The 20,863-nt window shown below is 32.5% G+C and overlaps 1 protein-coding gene across 26 annotated transcripts in view; it reads left to right on the top strand.

The window, feature by feature from the left end:
• The first annotated feature begins 30 nt into the window (after positions 1 to 30).
• The window catches only part of LOC114130918 (dystonin), a 74,180-nt gene continuing 53,347 nt past the window's right edge, over positions 31 to 20,863 (top strand). For 9 of the 26 annotated variants that reach the window (XM_050199465.1, XM_050199459.1, XM_050199451.1 and 6 more), the window contains exons 1-2: positions 10,079 to 10,473; positions 17,613 to 17,836. In XM_050199465.1, coding sequence (XP_050055422.1) covers positions 17,707 to 17,836 — 130 coding nt within the window. In that variant the 5' untranslated portion in view covers positions 10,079 to 10,473; positions 17,613 to 17,706. Of the gene's footprint in view, positions 536 to 668; positions 902 to 10,077; positions 10,474 to 17,357; positions 17,837 to 20,863 lie in introns of those variants that run through there. The other 17 variants (XM_050199449.1, XM_050199463.1, XM_050199458.1 and 14 more) reach the window with 6 other exon arrangements.

The following is a 20,863-nucleotide window of genomic DNA, read 5'->3' on the forward strand; positions in this document are numbered from 1 at the left end:
GATTCAATATCGTTTCAATCGTTCGAGTACCGAATATTGTTATTATTCGCGTACGCGGTATGCCTCCTGTGCGCTACGTTTTTTCTGTTTACTTTTGTGATATTCCCCTATTGCACGCGTAGTGTTCCCCTGGTCTGCTGTAGTGTACTTCCAATACTCGTGTAGTCATGTAGTTACACCGTTTTGCACAGCATTATCATCTCTGCGCTTGTGCCTTACATGCTAAATAATATTTTTTCTTCTCGTCACATTTGCCGGGTCATGAACCTCGTCTCGTCGTTTTCAGCACGTTGATCGTCACCGCCAGCGCACTGATTCCGTCTCCCGTTGGCCGGGATTGTTTTTTTTGTCGTCATCGCGTCGATAACGATAGGCATCCGTGCCTCCTGCTACCGCGGTCACCTAGGCCGCCGGTTACTACCTCCCAGTCAGCGCCTCGACCGTCCAACGTTCCGCGTCCGTGATCGTTGAAACGCAAAATTCGCATCAGTATCATCGTGTCTTCGCTGCGTCGTGACCGTCTCGCTGCCGACAGGTATGAACGACGACGACGGATTGTAGGACCTCGTGATATCCGACTGTTGCCTCCTAAATCTCAAAGATTTTTTCAATTTTTTTTTTTTTTTTTTTTTGATTTATAATTTAAATCATATTTTGAAATTGGCTAGGATTTTTGCTGCGAGTGTCTGTGTACGGTTCCTGCAGCTACAGCTGATGCCGACCTGAGTGTACAGTGTGTTGGCCGTAGACGGGTCGGTTACCGCTTGCGGCCGATGAGTTGTTTGAAAGCCGACAGTCATGGATTTTGATTCGGACCAGAGTCTTAAGGACTGGGCAAAGGACAAACCGCTCAGCATACTTCAGTTGGATCCGGCTGACCGTGCTGTGCTCCGAATAGCCGGTAAGTGAATTTTTTTTCTATTTTATATGGTAGAACATTTTTCACTGTTGACCATGAATACACTATAAGGTTATGCATTGTAATAAATACAATGGGTTGTTTAGGATGGTATTATGGTAATTTATAATTAAGGTTAATTTAGTTATACCCTAGAGCAGTGGTCATCTCATTCAATCCATGTTTTTACTAAATCACATAACTCTATTATTAAGTGAGGTACTTAGTTTAGTTTATTTCACATAATATCATGGAAATTGCTTTTCCTTACTAAATAGTATTCATTGAAACCAAATGAGACAATAACTTATATAATGTGTATGCTTATTGGTATTGTTATCATTAATATAATACTTATATGATTTAATATTAACACTCAAGTACATACTATGTAACTACTTATGTGGCATTATGATGGTATACAATATAATATAGATACAAATTTAAAATATTATATTATTTGAATAATAATATTGTTTTGAAAGTATAATCAGTGATCAAAATAAAGTTTTCTAAATTGGATTTATTATACATATCTATTACACACATAATTGTGTTTTATTTGACACCGTGTCACTGTTAATAAAATAAAAAAGGGTTACAATAAACTGTTAAATTATCTATTTGATATTTGTTATTATTATTGATATTTTAAATTTATGACTTGGCCTAAATGTTTTCGACCTCGGTACGGATTAACCCTACCAGTGGTGGTGGTGGTATTGAGTGCCTAATACCTATGCACACGCAGTTGCAACCTTTTTGTGGTGATTACAGCAGTATAAAAATATTATAGTATTATATTGTGGTGGAAAAGTCGTCGACTCTCGATGAAGAGTAAATAAAAATTAAACGTTCAATGACTCGTTTGCAATTTTTTTTTTTATCCCGCAACATTTTTGTACGTTGACAGGCCGGTCGGATAGAATGGAAAAAATCTTTCATTGTTATTATTATTATCGTATTATACTATTTTTTTTTTCGAACTCATTCGACCGGTTCGCCTGCGGACCATTTTCGTACGCGGCTCTACACAGTATACAAAATACAATAATGATATGTACAGTATTATTACAATGCCGATAACGTCTTATCATCGTCAATCCGTCGTGGCAGCACACGTGTGCCGCTGCATAATAACAACAACAATAAAAATAATAACATCGGAAACGAATAATATTCGTGTGAAGGGGTCTGGTCGCTGGCCCAGTGAACTACAATTATTATTAATATTAAACATATTTATTTATCATTGATCGATGACGATGACGGCGCGAAAATGCGTATCATATTATCGTATACGGTCGGTCGTGATAAACGATGTACACGCGCCCAAGCGTTAATTTGCATATTTCCGCGGCGGCATTATATATGAGAGGTTACGTGCGATCTGTGCGTGGGCGTGCGTATCACTATATTATTATTATTATTATTTTTAAACGCTACCGCCGTAGACACCGCGACGTCTCGACCTTGTCCGGCAGCCGCCCGTCCGTCGCCGCCAGACACGTTCCACGTGTGTACCGCTTGATCTCGGCCACCGTTTATACCTGTCGTTTATCCGCGGCGCCCACCTCGTACGCCCCGAGGGCTCTCGCGGATCGGGTTTTCGGGACGGCTCCACCGTTAGTCGGAGACGCGTCGGCCGCGGTCCGCTGTCGATCGCCATCGCGTTATCGTGTCGTCATCGTTATTTCCGATGCCTATTCACACGTTATACCTATCGTATTATTGTAAATCACATAATACAAAACCGCGTTTCCGTCATCGTTGCAGTCCGTTATTACGTCGCGAATAACACGATGACGATATATTTTATTGGATATATTGACGGACCGGAAATCCGCGATAATCATTTCCGTCGTGTGAGATGAGTTTTTGATCAGACTCGCCGCTGTATACAAACAAACGTTTTATACCCGAGTAGTGGTAATCAATATATATATATATATATATAGGACGGTAATGACATACCTAGGTGAAATAATATAATAATGGGTAAGAGGCACCCGAGTACCCGACGGACGTCGTGTTCCGTTTACGTCTTTGTGTACGACTTTCTGCGCGTTGCGTAGGGTCTTTTTTTATGTACACCGTTTGATTCGAATTTAATTCCGTATTTTAAATTCGCATTAACTGCACCTGTAATTTATACGCTATATCCGAGGCTATCTGACAGGAAGAAAATCATAAACGCGTCATCGCGTTCTCGAAACCTCGTACGTCTTTTGATGTACACTACAATATAATAGTATACAAAGTAGTGGGTGGTTACCCTACGCGTCTATCGTTTTATCGGTACTTAGCGCCTTAACGGCTATATGTATATAATGATATAAATATATGGATTTGTAATTGTGGCAAGTCATTTCGGCCAAGCCAACGATATATTATACTCTGACGATATTTCGTAAGCAGGTATGGACGAATGGGCGTTTGCCAGATTTTATTGTCCATTCAATCGTCGGTATAATTTAAAAGTGCGTTAAAAGATACTAAATCTGTAGATGACGCTCGTTAATCGATGATTCCAATGTAACGCCGACGCATATTATTACATCGCAGATCGGCTCGTAATTTAATGGAAAACGCTTATCTTAATATACTGTGTTTAGTACTTAGGTATAAATAGTTCTGATTACAATATTGAGTACTTGTGGGTACTTACGATAATAATAATAATTTAATTTTTTTTACGACTTCTATATGTTCACTTGAGTAACGTAAAATATTATTATATAGCTTCCATATATGATATTTTATATACAGCATAAATTTAAATAATAATTTCAAAATTTTGACAATAACTCTAGTATTATATAAAAGACGAAACCATATATTATGTACCTACAAATATCGAGTAGGTATTGAAGATTTTTCGTTGGGCTAGTAGCCAGCTAGGGCGGATGCTGCTGATTGCTAGTACGTCGCGTTTTCAGCTTCCAAAACGGCATGACATTAAACTTTCAGCTAGAGGTATACGTCATCTATTTTTGTCTCGAGTTCATGAATTGGCCTCACTTCTTTGTACACTCGTATCATTTATGTTTCTTGGTCTGACGCTTTCTATTGTCTAAATAGATATTTTTAATGAATATTATGATGGATGATATAAATTATAACGATAATTTATTTTAGGATGAAGACTTAGGAAAAATTGTCTCGTTAACGAACTATCTTTACTTAATTCTATTGAATTTAGATTATAATGGTGTTGATTTTAATTATCGAATGAATATTATATACATATAGGTAACATTTTTTAGTTAAATTATTTTCGTACTGTACTAGTTAATGCAAATTAAGTGCACCTGCTAAAGTTATAGGTACGTACACAGCTGTTGTAATAGGCAGTTTAAAGGTATATAATCTGCTATCAAATTAAAAAAAAATAAATTTTATCAAAGCTTTGTAAAGTAATTTAAATAATCAATAATAAATTACACGCGCTTAAGATGATTTAAGTACAATATTTGAATAACAATCATTTTATGTAATTAATAATCAATTTGTTCCCGGTTATTTGTAGAGATAACCCATAATATAGGTTAAATAGATATTTTTTTATTAATAAACAATAATCGTTTAAAAAAACATTTCAATTCCAATAATTAAAATATACAATACGATGTTTAATAACAATATAATAAGCTAAAATTCTCCTAGACCGGTTCTGATAAACTCAAATATGCGGATAGTACAAAAAATGTTTGACTTCAAAGAATTTTTCAAAATGATTTAATAGTCTTGAAAACTTTGTATTATTTTATATATATATATATCTATTTAGTGAAAAAATAACATTTTAAATGGTTTTTTGTAAATTATAATACAAATATATCAATATAGGTACATACGCCTATATATTATCTTATTTGCACCTATTTCATATTTGTTTAGTTTGACGAGTTTTATATATTTATATTAATATGTGTACAATAAACATACATCATGGAGTGTTTGTTAGATAAGAAAAAAATGTTCAACTTATTTGTTATCAAATAAAAATTTGACAGGTATTTTCACCTGTCATATGATAAGAGATAATGTATTTTTTCTTTTTTTATATGACCGACTTTAGCACTTATAACAATATAATAATTTTAAAACAATTATAAAAAAAGTATTACTATTTTAATTTGTTTGTAGATAGTTTTAATTTTTTTATCTGTTATCCGAATCATCCAAGGAATAATCGAAGTATATGTGTTTAACTCACGGAACATCATGAGTTGTTTCGACTTTTTGGTATTACATTTTATTATATATATTTATTACTTTTATCGTGATATTTTTCACGTACTTTAAATATTTTCGTATTATAGGTACTTAGGTATAAGTTCATTTTAGGATTATGCTTTAGAACTTTAGAAGTAGCAAATATACTTTTTATTAGTACCTATAATTAAATTTCATTTTTAGTTTTTTTTATACCAATTATATGTTTAGTTTTACTGTACCTATCGTCATACCTACCTAATTAGACAATGTTACTCTTTGATTTTAAATATTTGTTTATAGGAACTATTACGTCCCTCAATGCTGTAGATAACTGATATGAAAGCTATTTAACTTTTTCTAGTAGCTATAAATGGTTGTAATACTAGTTATATTCTTATTTAATAGTTATTATTAATACTTTGAAAATATAAATAGGTAATTACACCTATAGTCACTAAATTTAAATAAATAAATAATGATACATTATTCATGTAATTTTAATGTCGGATGATTCCATACCTAACAATTTCTCTGGTATAGTAATTAAGTTCTGGTTAATAAAAAAGATAAATTTTTATTATTTTTTGTTATGCTTGCCTCAAAAATTTAATTTTTGATGACGTTTATGCGCTGGAAAATGGTTTGTTAACAAACAGTAAATGTTTTTCCCATTTAAAAATATTAGTGACTCATGGGGAAGTAAATTTCAGTCTAGTGTACACGTGTCACAAACGTCACCCGGGACTGAAATGATTTACTTTCTGCTCTTTCTACACAGTATATCTTTAAATATCTACTTAAAATTTCTATCTTATTCAGTGATTTATTCTTAAGTTGTGTTATAAATTGATTTAAGTTTTATTTAATTATAGTTTTAGAATATAATCCACAAAGTTGTATTACTGAATGACTTCTCCTCTCAAGTCCCGATTATTTAAAACGTAGCTAATTTTTCTTTTTTTTTTTAAAAAAATGTTTAAATGTAATTTGTGCTTATTGTAGACAAAGTATTTACAGATTATACAAAAAAAAATATAGATTATTATATTTAGTCAAATTTCTTGTATTTTTAAATTGTTATAATTTAAACAACCAATCAACATTTAAGTATGATAGTCTTGTTGAACATTTTATATTACAGATATCTGTGTATTATATTATGTATAATACTGATACTATAATAATAATTAAGATTTTTATTCCATTGTTACATATTTTTTTATATATCTGTAAAAAAACGTATTGTTCAAGTCTCTTCTTCGGTTAATAACTCGGAAAATTACTTGTTTGAAATCATTTGCGAGGTAAAATTTTAATTATTTTTTGTGCCTCATAATTTATAAATTATAATGAACAAGTAGGTATAAATTAATATTTCATGGTCCAAGGTCAATATTTATCTTAAATAAATTATGTGATAGTAAGTAGAACATACGATTTAATCCAAGTATGTTAATTAAAACATCAAGCCCCTTGAAAAATATTAGCTACCGTTTTTCAAATTCTAGTATAACTCACTGGAGCGGTATTCAATACAAAATCATTGACTCGTTTCGATTTTAAATACATATATACTAATTATAAAATGATTTTAACTTGTTGTTAACTGTTATAGCGCAATCGACTACCTATTAAGGCTGTAGTCATAATCTAATTTAGATGCTGTCTTATTTTCGTTTTATTCATTATATTAAGAACTAGCAACCTTTGGCTTAGGTTTTTATAATTTCAAACTATTCTAAAACTAAGTAGGTAGTTATTATTTAGTTTGTTATTTTATAAACAATTCCTATACCTCGTGGTATTAAAATTACAATTCAGTATTAATGAAATACACTTTTAACAATTTTAGCAAGGTTTAATTTTTAAAATTATTTGACTTGTATAGTAATTTAATTGAAATTATTAAAATTATCGATGGAGCGTTGTTTTTCTGCCAGATTTTTTCTCTTTTGAAATTCTGAATGATATTAAATAAGAAGATTAGAACTTATTACTATCGTAAATAAACTATTGTTTTGATTTTTCGATAATTTTGACTATTGTTCTTTTAATGATGGTTTGGCGTCACTAACAATTATGTGGCCAACACCTTTTTTGGATTCTAGTATTGTATTAAGGTTTATGATAGATATACTCACTTTTATAGATGCTTACGATTTTTTATCAGAAACATTTCAATTGTATTTCTATGTACGCTAGCTTAATTATTTAATTGTTTTTGTGAATTTATTGTCTTATATTAAAATAATCATAATCATTTGATAGACGCACATCATTGAAGTTTAAATGTTTAAGAAATGTATAGATATATTTGTGGTATATTTATTTTTATATTGAATATTTTATGTATTTTATGATTTTTTCTTTTTAATATGAATTATACAGTATATACAGATACAGTACAATGCACGCGTACTTAAATTTAACAAATCAGTTATAGTTAAATTTTAGAAGGTATCCAGTAAAAAATTGACTTGATACTGTAGGTACCAACCATTATAATATATACCTCATAATCAAGACAAAAATGACTCGAATATTAGTTTTAATTTATTATTTAAAATATAAATTACCAATAGTACTGGAACATTTTATTTAACTTAAAATATGTTGTGATATTGATTGTTGTGTATTTAACTATCTTATTAATTCAGGGATAACTATTAAATGTGCTTAATTCTACTTTGATTGAAAGAGTTGTAACTGTCAATCGACAGAAAGTTTTGTGGCATACTTATTGTTGTCAAACATGATAATTTGAAAAATATTCTTGAACTTATTTCAACACGGGTCGTGTTTTTTACGAACATGATATCACGCGAGTTTTCGTTGATAAAGGCAATTTAATTTGAACTATCATGGAACTATTTGAAGTGTTGTTCGTAACTGTTTGTAAAAAATACGTAATTGTAGAAATCGCATTTAGTTATAAGTACATAGTATTTGTGTTACTTATTAATGTCAACAATACGTTATACTTAAAAAATCAGAGCAAAATAATAATAATATCTTTGTAGTATTTATTATTTGCTTTAGTAACGGGAATACAATTTTAAATTAAAACTATTAGTGCGCCTTAATAGTGATTTTACAACTATATTTTTACGCACTCGCGTATATTGGATTACCATTTACTGCTGTACTATTAATGCTACGCAGTATGCGTCTACGCCGTGATTGGAAATTCAGGATTCTAACGTCCGTATATGTTTTTATTCATCATATTTATTGAATATTTCTATGATTTTTTATGATTTCTATGAGATCAAAATACATACATTACACATTATACAATATAATATAAAAATAAATATTCAAAGTAACATCATAACATTTGCAATAGGTGCAATTAGGATTGCTGAGATGATTTACCTATATTATAATTAAAAAAAAAAATTGACTTGAAGAATTACTTATATAATTTTAGTTGAAATAAAGAATAATAAAAATTATATTTTATGCTAATTAGGTAATTACCATTTATGGTATAAGGTGTCGGGTGTATAATTAAATACAATTTAATACTTACCTATATAAAATAGATAGGTGATAAATATTATATGAAGTATGCTATATAATTGCTATATATTCTACAAATTGAATACGGTATAGTGTTTAAATATTACCAAAATGTCAAAGTTTTGTTTCAAAATAATAAATTCTGATTTTTAATTTTGAACATTAAAGCTAACAATAATAACTAAATAAGAAGTTGTGCTATAGAATAATATAGTAATATTATTTGAATTACACTGTCAGTTTAACTTTATAGCTCGGAAAATGCACATAAGAATATTTTTTCGGTGAATTAACAAACAGTACTGGTTTCGGTTAAAATTTTCCTGATGTGTTCATTATATTCTAATGGCGAAATCATGTGAAGTTGTCTACCGGATGCAGTCGATCACTGTCTAAACTTTGCTGCCAAGTGATTGCTACCGTTACCGCCCATATATGGTTGGTATATATATAGCAATCGTGAAATTTTCCGTTACCTTAGCCGTTCGTTTGTATTCTTGGGAAATTTGTCGTTTTCTCCGTGTTCATCGCGCTGTCCGATTTTTGATTGGACCTTTTTGCATTAGCGTCAGAGAAAGTTATTGTTGTTTTTGCGGTAAAGCGTGTGAACTTTCCGGATGCGAAATTTGTGGTTTACCAGTTTGGACGTTTGACACCAAAATATCGTTAGTATTTAGTCTACATACTCGTATACCCACTTAATATTCATGTTATAGTTGACGAATATTAAAATATTAAGTTCTCTGCAGTCGATATGGACGGTTCGCATTATCGGTTTTTCGTTGTCGGCGAGTCTGCGAATCTGTTTTAATTGGTTAATGATTTACTGTGAAATTTTTTAAAATGTATATATATATATTACATAAATTATGCATTATCGTTTATCGGTCGATTATCCAGTTACATTGTTGTCTTGCAAACCGATGCTGGTCGACGGCGATGGTATCGTCCGAAATAATTTCGTTGGTGGGGTTGCCTAACCAAAACGCCGGGGTTTGCGCGGTTTCCGAGAGCAGCAACAGGTAATTGGTGGCGCGGCGTTGAAAACCGGTGCTCGTGAAAACACCTTTATAGTCGGACGATCGCAGAGGTCCATCGACAGATGGCAGCTCGTGTATATACCGGTGGGCAAAAAAATAAATAATAATAGTAAAATAATATATTGTTGTAATACACGCGTGTTTAATAACGTTATTATCCGTCTCGTTGGTTACTTTTCGTCATAACCCCTCTCCCACCGTCGTCACCTTAACATGACCCCCTCACACTCCACGAAGCATTCCTTCCATCTGTTCGACACTTGCGCACTCGTGTGTACGTGTGCGTGCGTTTTGCCCACGGACCACGGTATCGAATGTGGTGGTGGTGGTGTGTGCGTTTGTGTCCATCCGTCTAAATCGTGGTGTAGCTATAGGCAACCCGTAACGGACCCGTAGACCGCAGTCGTGTGCCGCGTCGTCGTTTCGGCGTTTGTCGTACTTATTTGTCGCTTGCGTATATTTCGTTACAATTCTATTCCGCGATTATTACCGCAATATTACTTAATTTTACAGTGTAATAATAATAAAAAAATAATTATTATTGATTTAACACGACTAGATACAGAGTATTAATATATATATTATACGCCTACACCATCACATTCGTTTTTTTTTTTAAATTAAATTTTTGCTCATCATTTTACCATTATGCAGTTACTGACGATATAGGTATTAGAACTGTCGATCTCGTTTACGACTCGGCGTGGCGGCTCAGTGGTAATTCTTTTGTCGTCGTACTTTTTCCACAGTCCGTCGGCCGAGGTGGTAGAAAAAAATAGAAACGACTACCATGTAAGTGCTGTTTTTGGTTTTGTTTATATTTTTGCGCTGTGCATTCGAATATGTCCACGCGGACCCCCGGCAGTAGTTTCTAATCGCTTTTGACCGAGACTCACACTCGCCTGCGTTCATTATCAATTGGCTCGCCAAAAGCGATTTACAATTGGATTGATTAGATTGTTAATCGACATCAGAACAAGCCCATTACAAAAGTCGACACACGTTATTACGTGCTATACACAATGGTCATTCCGATGCCGATATCAACTCGCCACACCAAAATCGCGAAAACTCGCCTGTGGAGTGTATCGCACATCATTAATTCTAGGAGGATCCGCGGCTCGCGAATAACGGTCACGTCTCGATTTAATCACGTAAAAATGAAAACAAACACTGCGAGTCCTAGTTAACATGTTTTTTAAAAAAAATTTCTGTCGACGACCGGATTGACGAGTACACACAAATATTAACATAGCGTCATCTGCTCCGTCATCGTCACCGCGACGCCCGTGTTGAAACAGGTTTTCCGGCCGAGGGTAGGCATTTAAGCGCGCGCGTGTTATCGAATACATAAATAGAAAAAAAATTCTCGCGCTCCTCTCTGACGCGCCCGCCGCCGGCAAGTCTCGCAGTCGGGAATTCCGAAAAACGACAGCCGCGATTTTTCACGGGCGATAAAAATCGTTATTTATCATCATTACTGCGGTGTGTATATAATATACCACCGCTAAGTATAATATTGTTGTACTCACGCGAAAACAATGTGTCCCGTCGGTGAGCGGTCGCCGCGGTATAGGTGTGCATGTGCTGTGAACCCGGTACCGCCCGAAGCGGAATCTGTGCGAGCACCGGTTCTTTCTGTGCGCGGCGGCGGCGGCGGCGTCGGCGGCCGGGAATAAGTGCATATATATTTTTCAAAGTCACGTCTCGGCGGCCCCCCCGAGTGTGTTATCATAATATGTATACGTAGGCAGGCTAGAGCAGTTAACTGTGCAAAGAAACCGATCCTTCGACGATACGAATATAATAATAATAATTTCGAGATTTATAAAACATATATATACTTACACAATAAAATATATAGCCGGTATACAACGCGCGCGCGACCGTTTGACGCCGGTCTCAACCGCGGGACCGCACGAATTAACCTACCGACGACGACGACGACGATTGTGTTTTCTTTTTCTTTTGCTACGACGTCGTCGTGCGCGCATTGTGTTTACTACTGTTATTTATTTATTGTTATTATCGTCATCGTCGCATATTATTATTATTATTTCTTTTATTTATTACAGTGTTTACGTTATCCTTTTTCGGTTGGTCCGAAAGGAAGGGCCCCCCCTCGTCTCACGGGGTTACGTGAAAATATATAGAGGGTTGCGCGTCACAGCCGGTCGTGTGTTTTTGTTTGCATTTGTACGCTTCAGGTCACCACCCCCGCCGAAAACTATTCGGTTGATACCTATAATTTCCCACGGTAGTACACGAGTGCATAACAATGTAATATACAGTTAGTTTGAGTGTGTGTGTGTGTACGTATTGCGAAAATCGCAATTAATTATTGAAAACCCATCGGCTTAAATCGTTAACAATTATATATAATATTTCGTTGTCGTTGTACTCTTTATTGCATACATTAGATATTGCAGTGAACAGCGGTGCGTAAACATTAAAAAACACTACGTAAGCATATTTTTTATGCACGCGATTTCGTCAAGCTATTTGCGACGTGTGCGTATTGCTTGCAGTGTGCCGCAATTTCGAACGATTTACGAATATAATGTTCATTGAATTTTCCTTTACTCGGTTATTATAACGTGGCTGTGATTTATTTTACTCGTGTCCAAATTCAAGTAGATTTATACATAATGCACATAGGTACATAATATCGTATAGTTAGGTATGCGTTTTTGTCGAGTCATGACGTAGTGGTGCTTAGAGGGATGGACGACGTCGCGTTGTTATATACCATAATAATATTATACAATGTATAATATTATAACAGTATACCGTTTACGTGCGATAATCACCGGCATACTTATTAATTTATTGTTATTTTTCCGATTATTTAATAATTATGCCAGTTATTAGATTGTAGATTTCTAATTCACATTCGTTTATGGTAAATATTTTATAGAATTCGTTTTTATTATTAAAATATTAATGTAGAGAAGTTTGTTGACCTTTATTGTTTACGTATAGGTAATGTATAGGTAGGTAATAGTTGATTGTATATCTTTAGCGTATTTCCAAAGAATTTAAATGTATTAATAATAGTATACGGTGGCTCATTAAATACTATTAATTTTGTTTTCATAATTTATAGATTTTTTTTTTTTTAAATTAAAACTTTTTGATTAAAAATGTCAATTTTGTAAATTTATCCTTGCTTTCTATGGGCTACCAAAAAATAACAATAATTATGTCAACAATATTCAAAGTTTAATTTTTTTGATACTTATTATTATTATGAATCGTTATTGTTGTGATAACAAATAGTTCGCAGACCTTGCTGTTATCTGATATCTTTTGTTCGTATACATACTTATCTGTCGTAAAATTATGCTACAAAACCTTATATTTTCTATATATTATTCATTTTACAATTAAACAAATAAACTATATTAATTTTATTATAATAAATAGCATATTACCAAAATTTTAAAATAGTATTGAATTTTTGTTTATTTAGATATTCTTTTTATTGTATTAAAGAAGGTTATAATTGTGTTATGTATATATATATGGCCTTCTTCTTCTAAATATATTTTTTGCGATGTACGAATTTTGATGAAGTCTGTCGTTATGAAAAAAAAAAAAATTAGGAATATTCGTATCACATTAAAACCTTGACAGTGTTTCATATTACATCCATTTAATGGTCATTGGATCGAGGACAGCTAGGTCTACTACGAGTGACTTAATGACAGATTACAATCCGATTACTGTGCAAGTTGACAATATCATGCATTTTTGTTAACTTATACAAAGCCGGATCTGTAATTAAAACATAATAAAAGCCGTGCCCTAATAAAAATTTACGATTAGTAATACTTAAAGTATTTAGAAATTAATCGTAGCGTGTATTATTGTGTTATATTTAGTTTTTATTCCATATCAATGTACATAATGACACAATAGTTAAAATCTTAATTTAATGAAGTAGGTATGTCGATTATAAAATCAACAAATATTGTTATAACATTTATTCAAGTGTTAAGTATTGATTTTTCATTCGGTAATAATATTTATATAAAAAAGATATATAAAGTAGACACTTATGGTTATCAGATACATATGAGGATCATAGCCGACTATTTTTGTACGTATCAGTATTAATTTTTGATAGTAACAAATTAATATTGATACTTACAAAAATATTTTCTTTTCTTTATGAAACCATATATTATGTTTATTGGCGTATTCGTAGAATTATTGTAGGTACCTATATGTGCGTATGCTTATATAGTGATAATTTATTTTTCAATAACGTTAATATCAGTATAATATATTTTTTATTATTACTTCTCGAGTAAATACTTGAATTCGAAGGTAGTTTTTATTTTTATAGTTTGTTTTCTATAAAGATGACATCCCAAGAAATATTTTATTATTTGTAGTACCTACTTATAATATTTATTTCATCATCGTCATAAAATTTTTAAGCCTCACGATGATCCTAAATTATCGGTACTAGAAAGATTGACGTGATTTTTATAACAATAATATTATATCTCTAATATGTTTGGTGTATTGCGGTGTCTTCGAACTTCTCAACTATAAACATTAATTGTTTTAATGTTTAAAATTGTATTATGCATATTACTTTATATTATTTTAATAAATTATTAGATTATTTTGTAATCCAGAACAAGAATAAAATCCTGTAAACATTTAACATTTAACGAATATTTTTGTTAAGTATACACTATACACTGTATATCAAGTCTAAATGGAAGCGTAAAATACACTACTCTATATTCCTTACATCTAGCTAGAAAGTTAAAATAATTGAAATACCTTTAATGATATTTTATTAAAATTCCGATTTCATTAGAATAAAATATACATTATTTTTAATTAAGTACTTTCCGTTTTTATGAACTTTTAACGTTCTTAAACATTATTTTTATGCACTGCAGGTATAATAGTTCTGGTTTTACTTTGCATATTATTTAATTTTTACTTAAAGCAAAGCATATTAATTGTAGTAATTTTACTTATCATTGGTGGATATTAAAGAGTATAGTTAATTCCTTCCGAATGTTTTAAGTTTTGATGAATTCCTTCTCCCAATATTTTAATATTTATAGATTTATAATATAAAAATAAACTTAATAGTATCATTTATTATTATTTATTATTGATCATATAGATTTGTATTCTTGTACATGTTCTGGTAAAAAATGTAGGCAGCAAATTGGTGGTTGAAACTTGTCAAATGTTTATAATTGTCCCTTTCTACCAACACACAAATTTGTTTAAATATTCGTCAATACTAATAGACATTATTTATGGGTATATATAGTATATTATATTAAAAAGTAATTATAAAAATTACAAAATCTTTATCATTTTGATAACTGTTAAGTATAAAGATGTGCTAATTATTCGTTAACAGTTGAATAATTTTAAATTATTGTGATGTGACACCAAATGGCCTAGTTTAGGCTTAAAACTATATACAATATTATACGCTACAATAATACTATATGTTACATATTAACGAATTATATGTCTTATAATGTTGGTTGTTATATCAATTATAAATTATATATTTTACAGTAGGGCAAAAAAATTCCATTTAACATTCTATACCTATATTTAAGAATTTTGAAATTAATTACTTTTTCAAAACTATCACTAAACTAAATTACTTATATGGGTTTGAATTTTCTAAGTAATATTAAACAAATTAGTTTCATATGTATTTTCCCTAACTCTTTTACTAGTAAAATTAATATCTAAACTATATTAAACAATATTATTATTATTATTATTTTTATTATTAAATGTTTATCAAATTTGAATTTTGACATTTGTAGCACAGTGTAGTCAAAAGATTTTAACGCTCGATAACTTGTACCAAATAATACAAAATATAACAGTCACTGTTTTATTAAGATATAAAAACCGAAATTATTTGAAAACGTAATATCTATTATATTTAGTTAAATATTCAATTTTAATTGTAATACATAATTACCTATTTAAATGTATATAACTATATTAGTACAGACCTGTACAGACAATATCAGACATTTACAATACAATTGTTTAATAGGGAATATGGAAGCGAAATAACTTTTTTCCTGCAGCGTGTATTATAGTAGCGACCTTTAATAAATTGGTCTTTAGGAATAAAATAATTTCTTTGTTTAACTTCTATTTACAAATAAGTTAATATATTACGTATACATTCCTTACGTCATCGTGAACGTTAGTTTGTAGGGAAAGTTTTATTTGATACATTTTCCTGTTGTGAAAAAACCATTGTTTTTAAAAATTGCATTTCCTTAAGTTATTTAAATTTTAAAACAATACAATATGTATAGTTTTGTATTGGTACAGTTCTGCAGTTAGTTCAACGTTATTTACGTTTTATAGGTAGGTTATCTTTCGAATTTAGTTATTAATAAATTTATGAAGTTGCTGTGTACCTATAGAATAACTTATAAGTTATAATATAAAAAGTTAGAGGACTGTATGTATTGACTCGTATTATTATTTCCAAGTAAATAATATAATTTAAAACGAGGTTTCGAACTGTGGTATAAATTTATTATTAATAATATTGTTTTTATATAATTTTGCAAGACCTGTACATAGTAGGTAGGTATACTATCTATACCTACTCGTGTTTGGAAAAAAAATTAATTAAAACGTCGTTATTAATTGTTTTCGACAAGTTTCAATTGAAATTTACGACTCGAGCAATTAAAATTGCAGCCATATTATCTTCTTCACCGGAGGTTATAATATACAGTAGGTACACTGCGTATATTTATACAAATTCGTATTTATTAATTTTCGCGAAAACCCACGAACGAATACCGTCGTACACACACACACACATACACACGGTGGCCACTACGTACCCATATCAATACCTATATAATAAAGATTTTCGAATGAGATGGACGGTCGTAGCATGATAATTACCTCGCGGATGGCATAGCACGCGAGAAAAATGTCCGCGCTTACGAAGCCTCGAGGTTTTTGCCAAACGAGTAGGTATACTAAGTAGGTATATGCTCGTGCAAGAAACGGACCTAATACTAAACGCTACTTGTAATATTATATTATTATTATAATGTATGTTGCGTTACATTAGTCTCGCCGAGCGTCTCTCTGCCCACGTCCGCCTATGTAATAATATTATATTATACCGTCGTCATTCCGGGCGCGTCCCCCTCCCCCGCGGAACGCAATTCCGTTTTTTTTTCTCGTGCACATTATAATATCGCCCGATGACCTGTTCCGGTGAAAAACCGTCAGCGGCGGTCGCGCCGGGTGTAATGCAGTTCCATGTAAGGCGAACCGGCGGCGGCGGCGGCGACAGCAGTGCAGGACGCCAATCCCGCGTCCCACGGACCGTCGCCGCCCACCGTCCCGCGGTGTGCGACCGGCGCGCGCGTGAATTCCATTTGGGGCCCGCGCCCCGTTCCGATCATCGCACATAATATTATCGCGCCACCCGAGCCGCTCGCGAAAACCTGTGCCGGTTTGATGACGACCAGGAGGGGGAGGCGCCGGGAGGGGAATGCACACGTACGCTGGTCGGATCGCGCGCGCACAGGACGCTGCGCTCGACAAAACGTGCGTGTGCGTGTGTCATATATGTACGTAAAATATATATTAATATGTCGTTATACGCGTGTGCAGCGCGAGCATGTGACCAGTGATCGGCGACCCGTTGTCCCGACGATATTGTACCGACGTAGGTTGTCGCAGGTATTTACGATAGGTATATATTGTTTTTGGCGATCTGTCAGTTACAACGCGGCGAGTGCAGTGTGTGTAGTCTAATCAGCGATTAGGGACAGGTTTACCGGGTCGAAAAGCGCATAAAAAAAAAAAAAATACGTCGATAGTCGTGGTTCAAATTTTGTGTTTTGTTTTTTTGTTCGTCCCTCATCCTATCATCGAAGGACCGTCTCGCAATAAGACCGCCACTGCGTTAGCGATCGACAAACAGGAGCCGCCCTCAGCACCCGCGCAGCTCCTGCAACTCGACTAGACATCATGTCGTACTACAAGGACCGTCTCGGGTTCGACCCGGACGAGCCGACGGCCAACGGCGACGGGACCGGGATGACGACGTCCTCACGCAAGTCGAAACGCGGATACGAGGAGAATCTGAGCAAGTTCAAAGGTTTGTCGCATACATACTGTTTAACAATTCAATCGCGTGCCGTATAATATGCGCGCACTCGGGTATATTGTAAATTTTACGAATCATCATTGCAGATAATATAGTAGGTATACGTTGCCGCGGCGTATTTCTGTTTCTTTTGGCGGCGCTCAAAAACGAGGTCAACCGTGAACGCGAGCGCCGCCGGTCGGTCGGTCGATCGGTCGTCTGTGCCGGTAGCGGCCGTGCGCGACCGATTCCTCTGCGCCGCGGTCGTTCGCGCGACACATTTCTTCACGGCGCGCGCGTACCGCACTCGCAGTCGTCCAAGGTCTGTGGGTGAGAACCACCGGACGGGCGGGTGGGTGGAGACGCACTTGTCCCACGGGCACGACCCGCGGTGCAAGACGCGTACGACGTGCAGTACGTGCGACCCGTCGGTGCCGCCCAGTCAGTGGTCCGTGTCGTGATGTCGAGTCCGCTAAGACAGTAATATTATGTACTTATAATTGTGCCTATATCAATGACACTACCTATAGGACTACGAATATCGTGGTTGCGTGGGAAGACGCGTTGTAGGCGGAATTTCTTGATATTATGTCTGGAAAACTGCGCGCGGGATTGTTATATGTTCAGTTTTTTGGACTTATCGCGTAGAATTTCTCTTATTTTCACGCGTGGGCGTTACACCCGCGCGCTTGCCGAAAATTTTAATCGTTTTATGCTTAAAAATCACGATAGTATAATATTATTATATCGTAGGTATACACCATCTTCCGCGGTTAATATCGGAATCAGATGTATTGGCTGATATACACTATCCGTTACATTGTATAGGGCTCGTTTTAGATTCTAGCAGATGTTGGGTAACGACGGTGTGATTAAATTTAATGTTTCTTATTTAGACGCTGTTATATTGCGTAGTTTCGATCAATGTAAGCGACATATGTCTGTCTTGTATTTATTTAAATACAATGCTATTCAGTATAATATATTATGTATTCGTATTATATATGTTTTGATTAAACTTAAACAAATTATTTTATAGACATAACTTTATTATTACATTTATAGTATTTTTATATGATTATAATGTATTATGCAATGTATATAGTATAATGCTTGTGATAACCCGTTTTATGTGGTTCCATGTGTCTTAGGCATGAACATATAAAAGAGTTTTAGGTATAACTATATACTTGAATATTTAGGCTTTGAGCTGATGAATACATATTTTTTTACATTAAAAATCTGGAACAGCATATTTTTATTTAGTTTGCTCCCTTAATTGTCATCATTGTACTAACAATGATGTAGGTATTTATGTGATTACTAAAAAATCAATTATAATTTAACAACTATGTTTATTAATAAATTAATTTATTGTTTTATGTATGATATATATATAATTTCCGAGGTTACTTGATAAACTTTTTAGATAATAAAACTGAACGATAGACTTAAGTAACCATATTATACCAGCTATACATTTTTTATGAAATTAAAATCTATTAGTTTTGAAAAATAACTACCTAGTTTCCTATGTTTGAATATATTAAGTTTTTAATTTAAAAATGCAAATTAAAAATCATATCTGCTTTTAGTATATTTACAGTATGTAGGTACATCAAAACTTATTGTACATAGTTTATAATATAATGATAAATGGTGTAACCTTACATTTATTTAAAAAAGTAAATGTTATTTGAATTGTGAAAAATGTAATGAAAATTTATAACGTATCGATATAAATTATTGGAAACGTTTGCTTTCGTAATATTTTTATAATTGCACATCCAGAAATTACGCCACATTATAATTTTCAATAGGACTTTATTCTGACACGTGATATGCATAAAATGCATCATAGAATAATGGCATGGCTGTCACATTGCCATTATACTCCAATGAGATCTTATAAATTATTTATTCTTAAGGGAAAACATAATTTTCCTTGCACTTTTTATTTATGTAATCCGGATAGACAAACCCGGGGTGTGGATTAAGAGTAGGCGAATGTAGTGGGCAGGGTCAGTGGTTTTTGCCATCAGTGTTGTAGTACACTAATACAACACCTAAAAAGGTATAGGTCAAAATAATATTAACCAAAAAAAAAAAAAATTACTCATCGAAGACCGGTCATAGTTGTTTAGCCTAATATTATCAATTTATTTCAAGCCATGGCTAATAAAACCAAGGCAGGAAATATAGTAGTATACTCAACTACTTGAATAAGATCATTGTTTTAATTGTTATCCAATTGTATATTTTTCAATAATCCTTACTGATTATGTGTAGTTAATAAACCATTTAAAAATATTTTCTAATTAAATGTCAAAGCATGTCTAAGTCATAAATTTACAATAAATAGCTTAATTTTCTTTAAATTTCGTGTTCAAAATGTAAAGGATTTAGCAAATTGTACATCGTTGCTGAGTATTAAAATTGTTTTATGGTACTTGAAATTTTATAGTTTAGTATACAGCAGAGCCAATAAGGACTTTAGATAAATAGATAAACATTAAAAAAATATTGTACTGCAGATATTATACTATAGTAATTCATTTTATGCAAAACCTTGGTAGGTATTATAATTGTACGAATATAATAAATTAACAGTCATAGTAGATTTTTATCAGTATAATGATTATAGTTCAATCATTGAATACTAGGAGATCATATTTTAAAATATCATTTTTGTAAAAAGTATACTTACATTTTGACCTTTGATAAATTTGATTTTTTTTTGTATTTATGTAATATTTAGATAACATGTCTAGGTGTATAAATGTTAAAAACACATATATTTAATTAGAAATATAAAAAGCATTATTGATATTAAATATGTTTATTCAAAGATCGGCGTTAATTTATAGTTCTTTCATCTTATTAACTTATCTTAAATTAATTAATATATATATTATATGACGTATATTGTGTAGCTATGTAACGTATATTTAAAGTATGATTTTCGCATTTTACGTAAGTTTTTTTTAACTAATTTTTATATAATAATCATGTAATATTAATCTGACATTATGAAATTAT

Source organism: Aphis gossypii, chromosome 2 (assembly GCF_020184175.1).
Source record: "Aphis gossypii isolate Hap1 chromosome 2, ASM2018417v2, whole genome shotgun sequence".
Taxonomy (NCBI): Eukaryota; Metazoa; Arthropoda; class Insecta; order Hemiptera; family Aphididae; genus Aphis; species Aphis gossypii.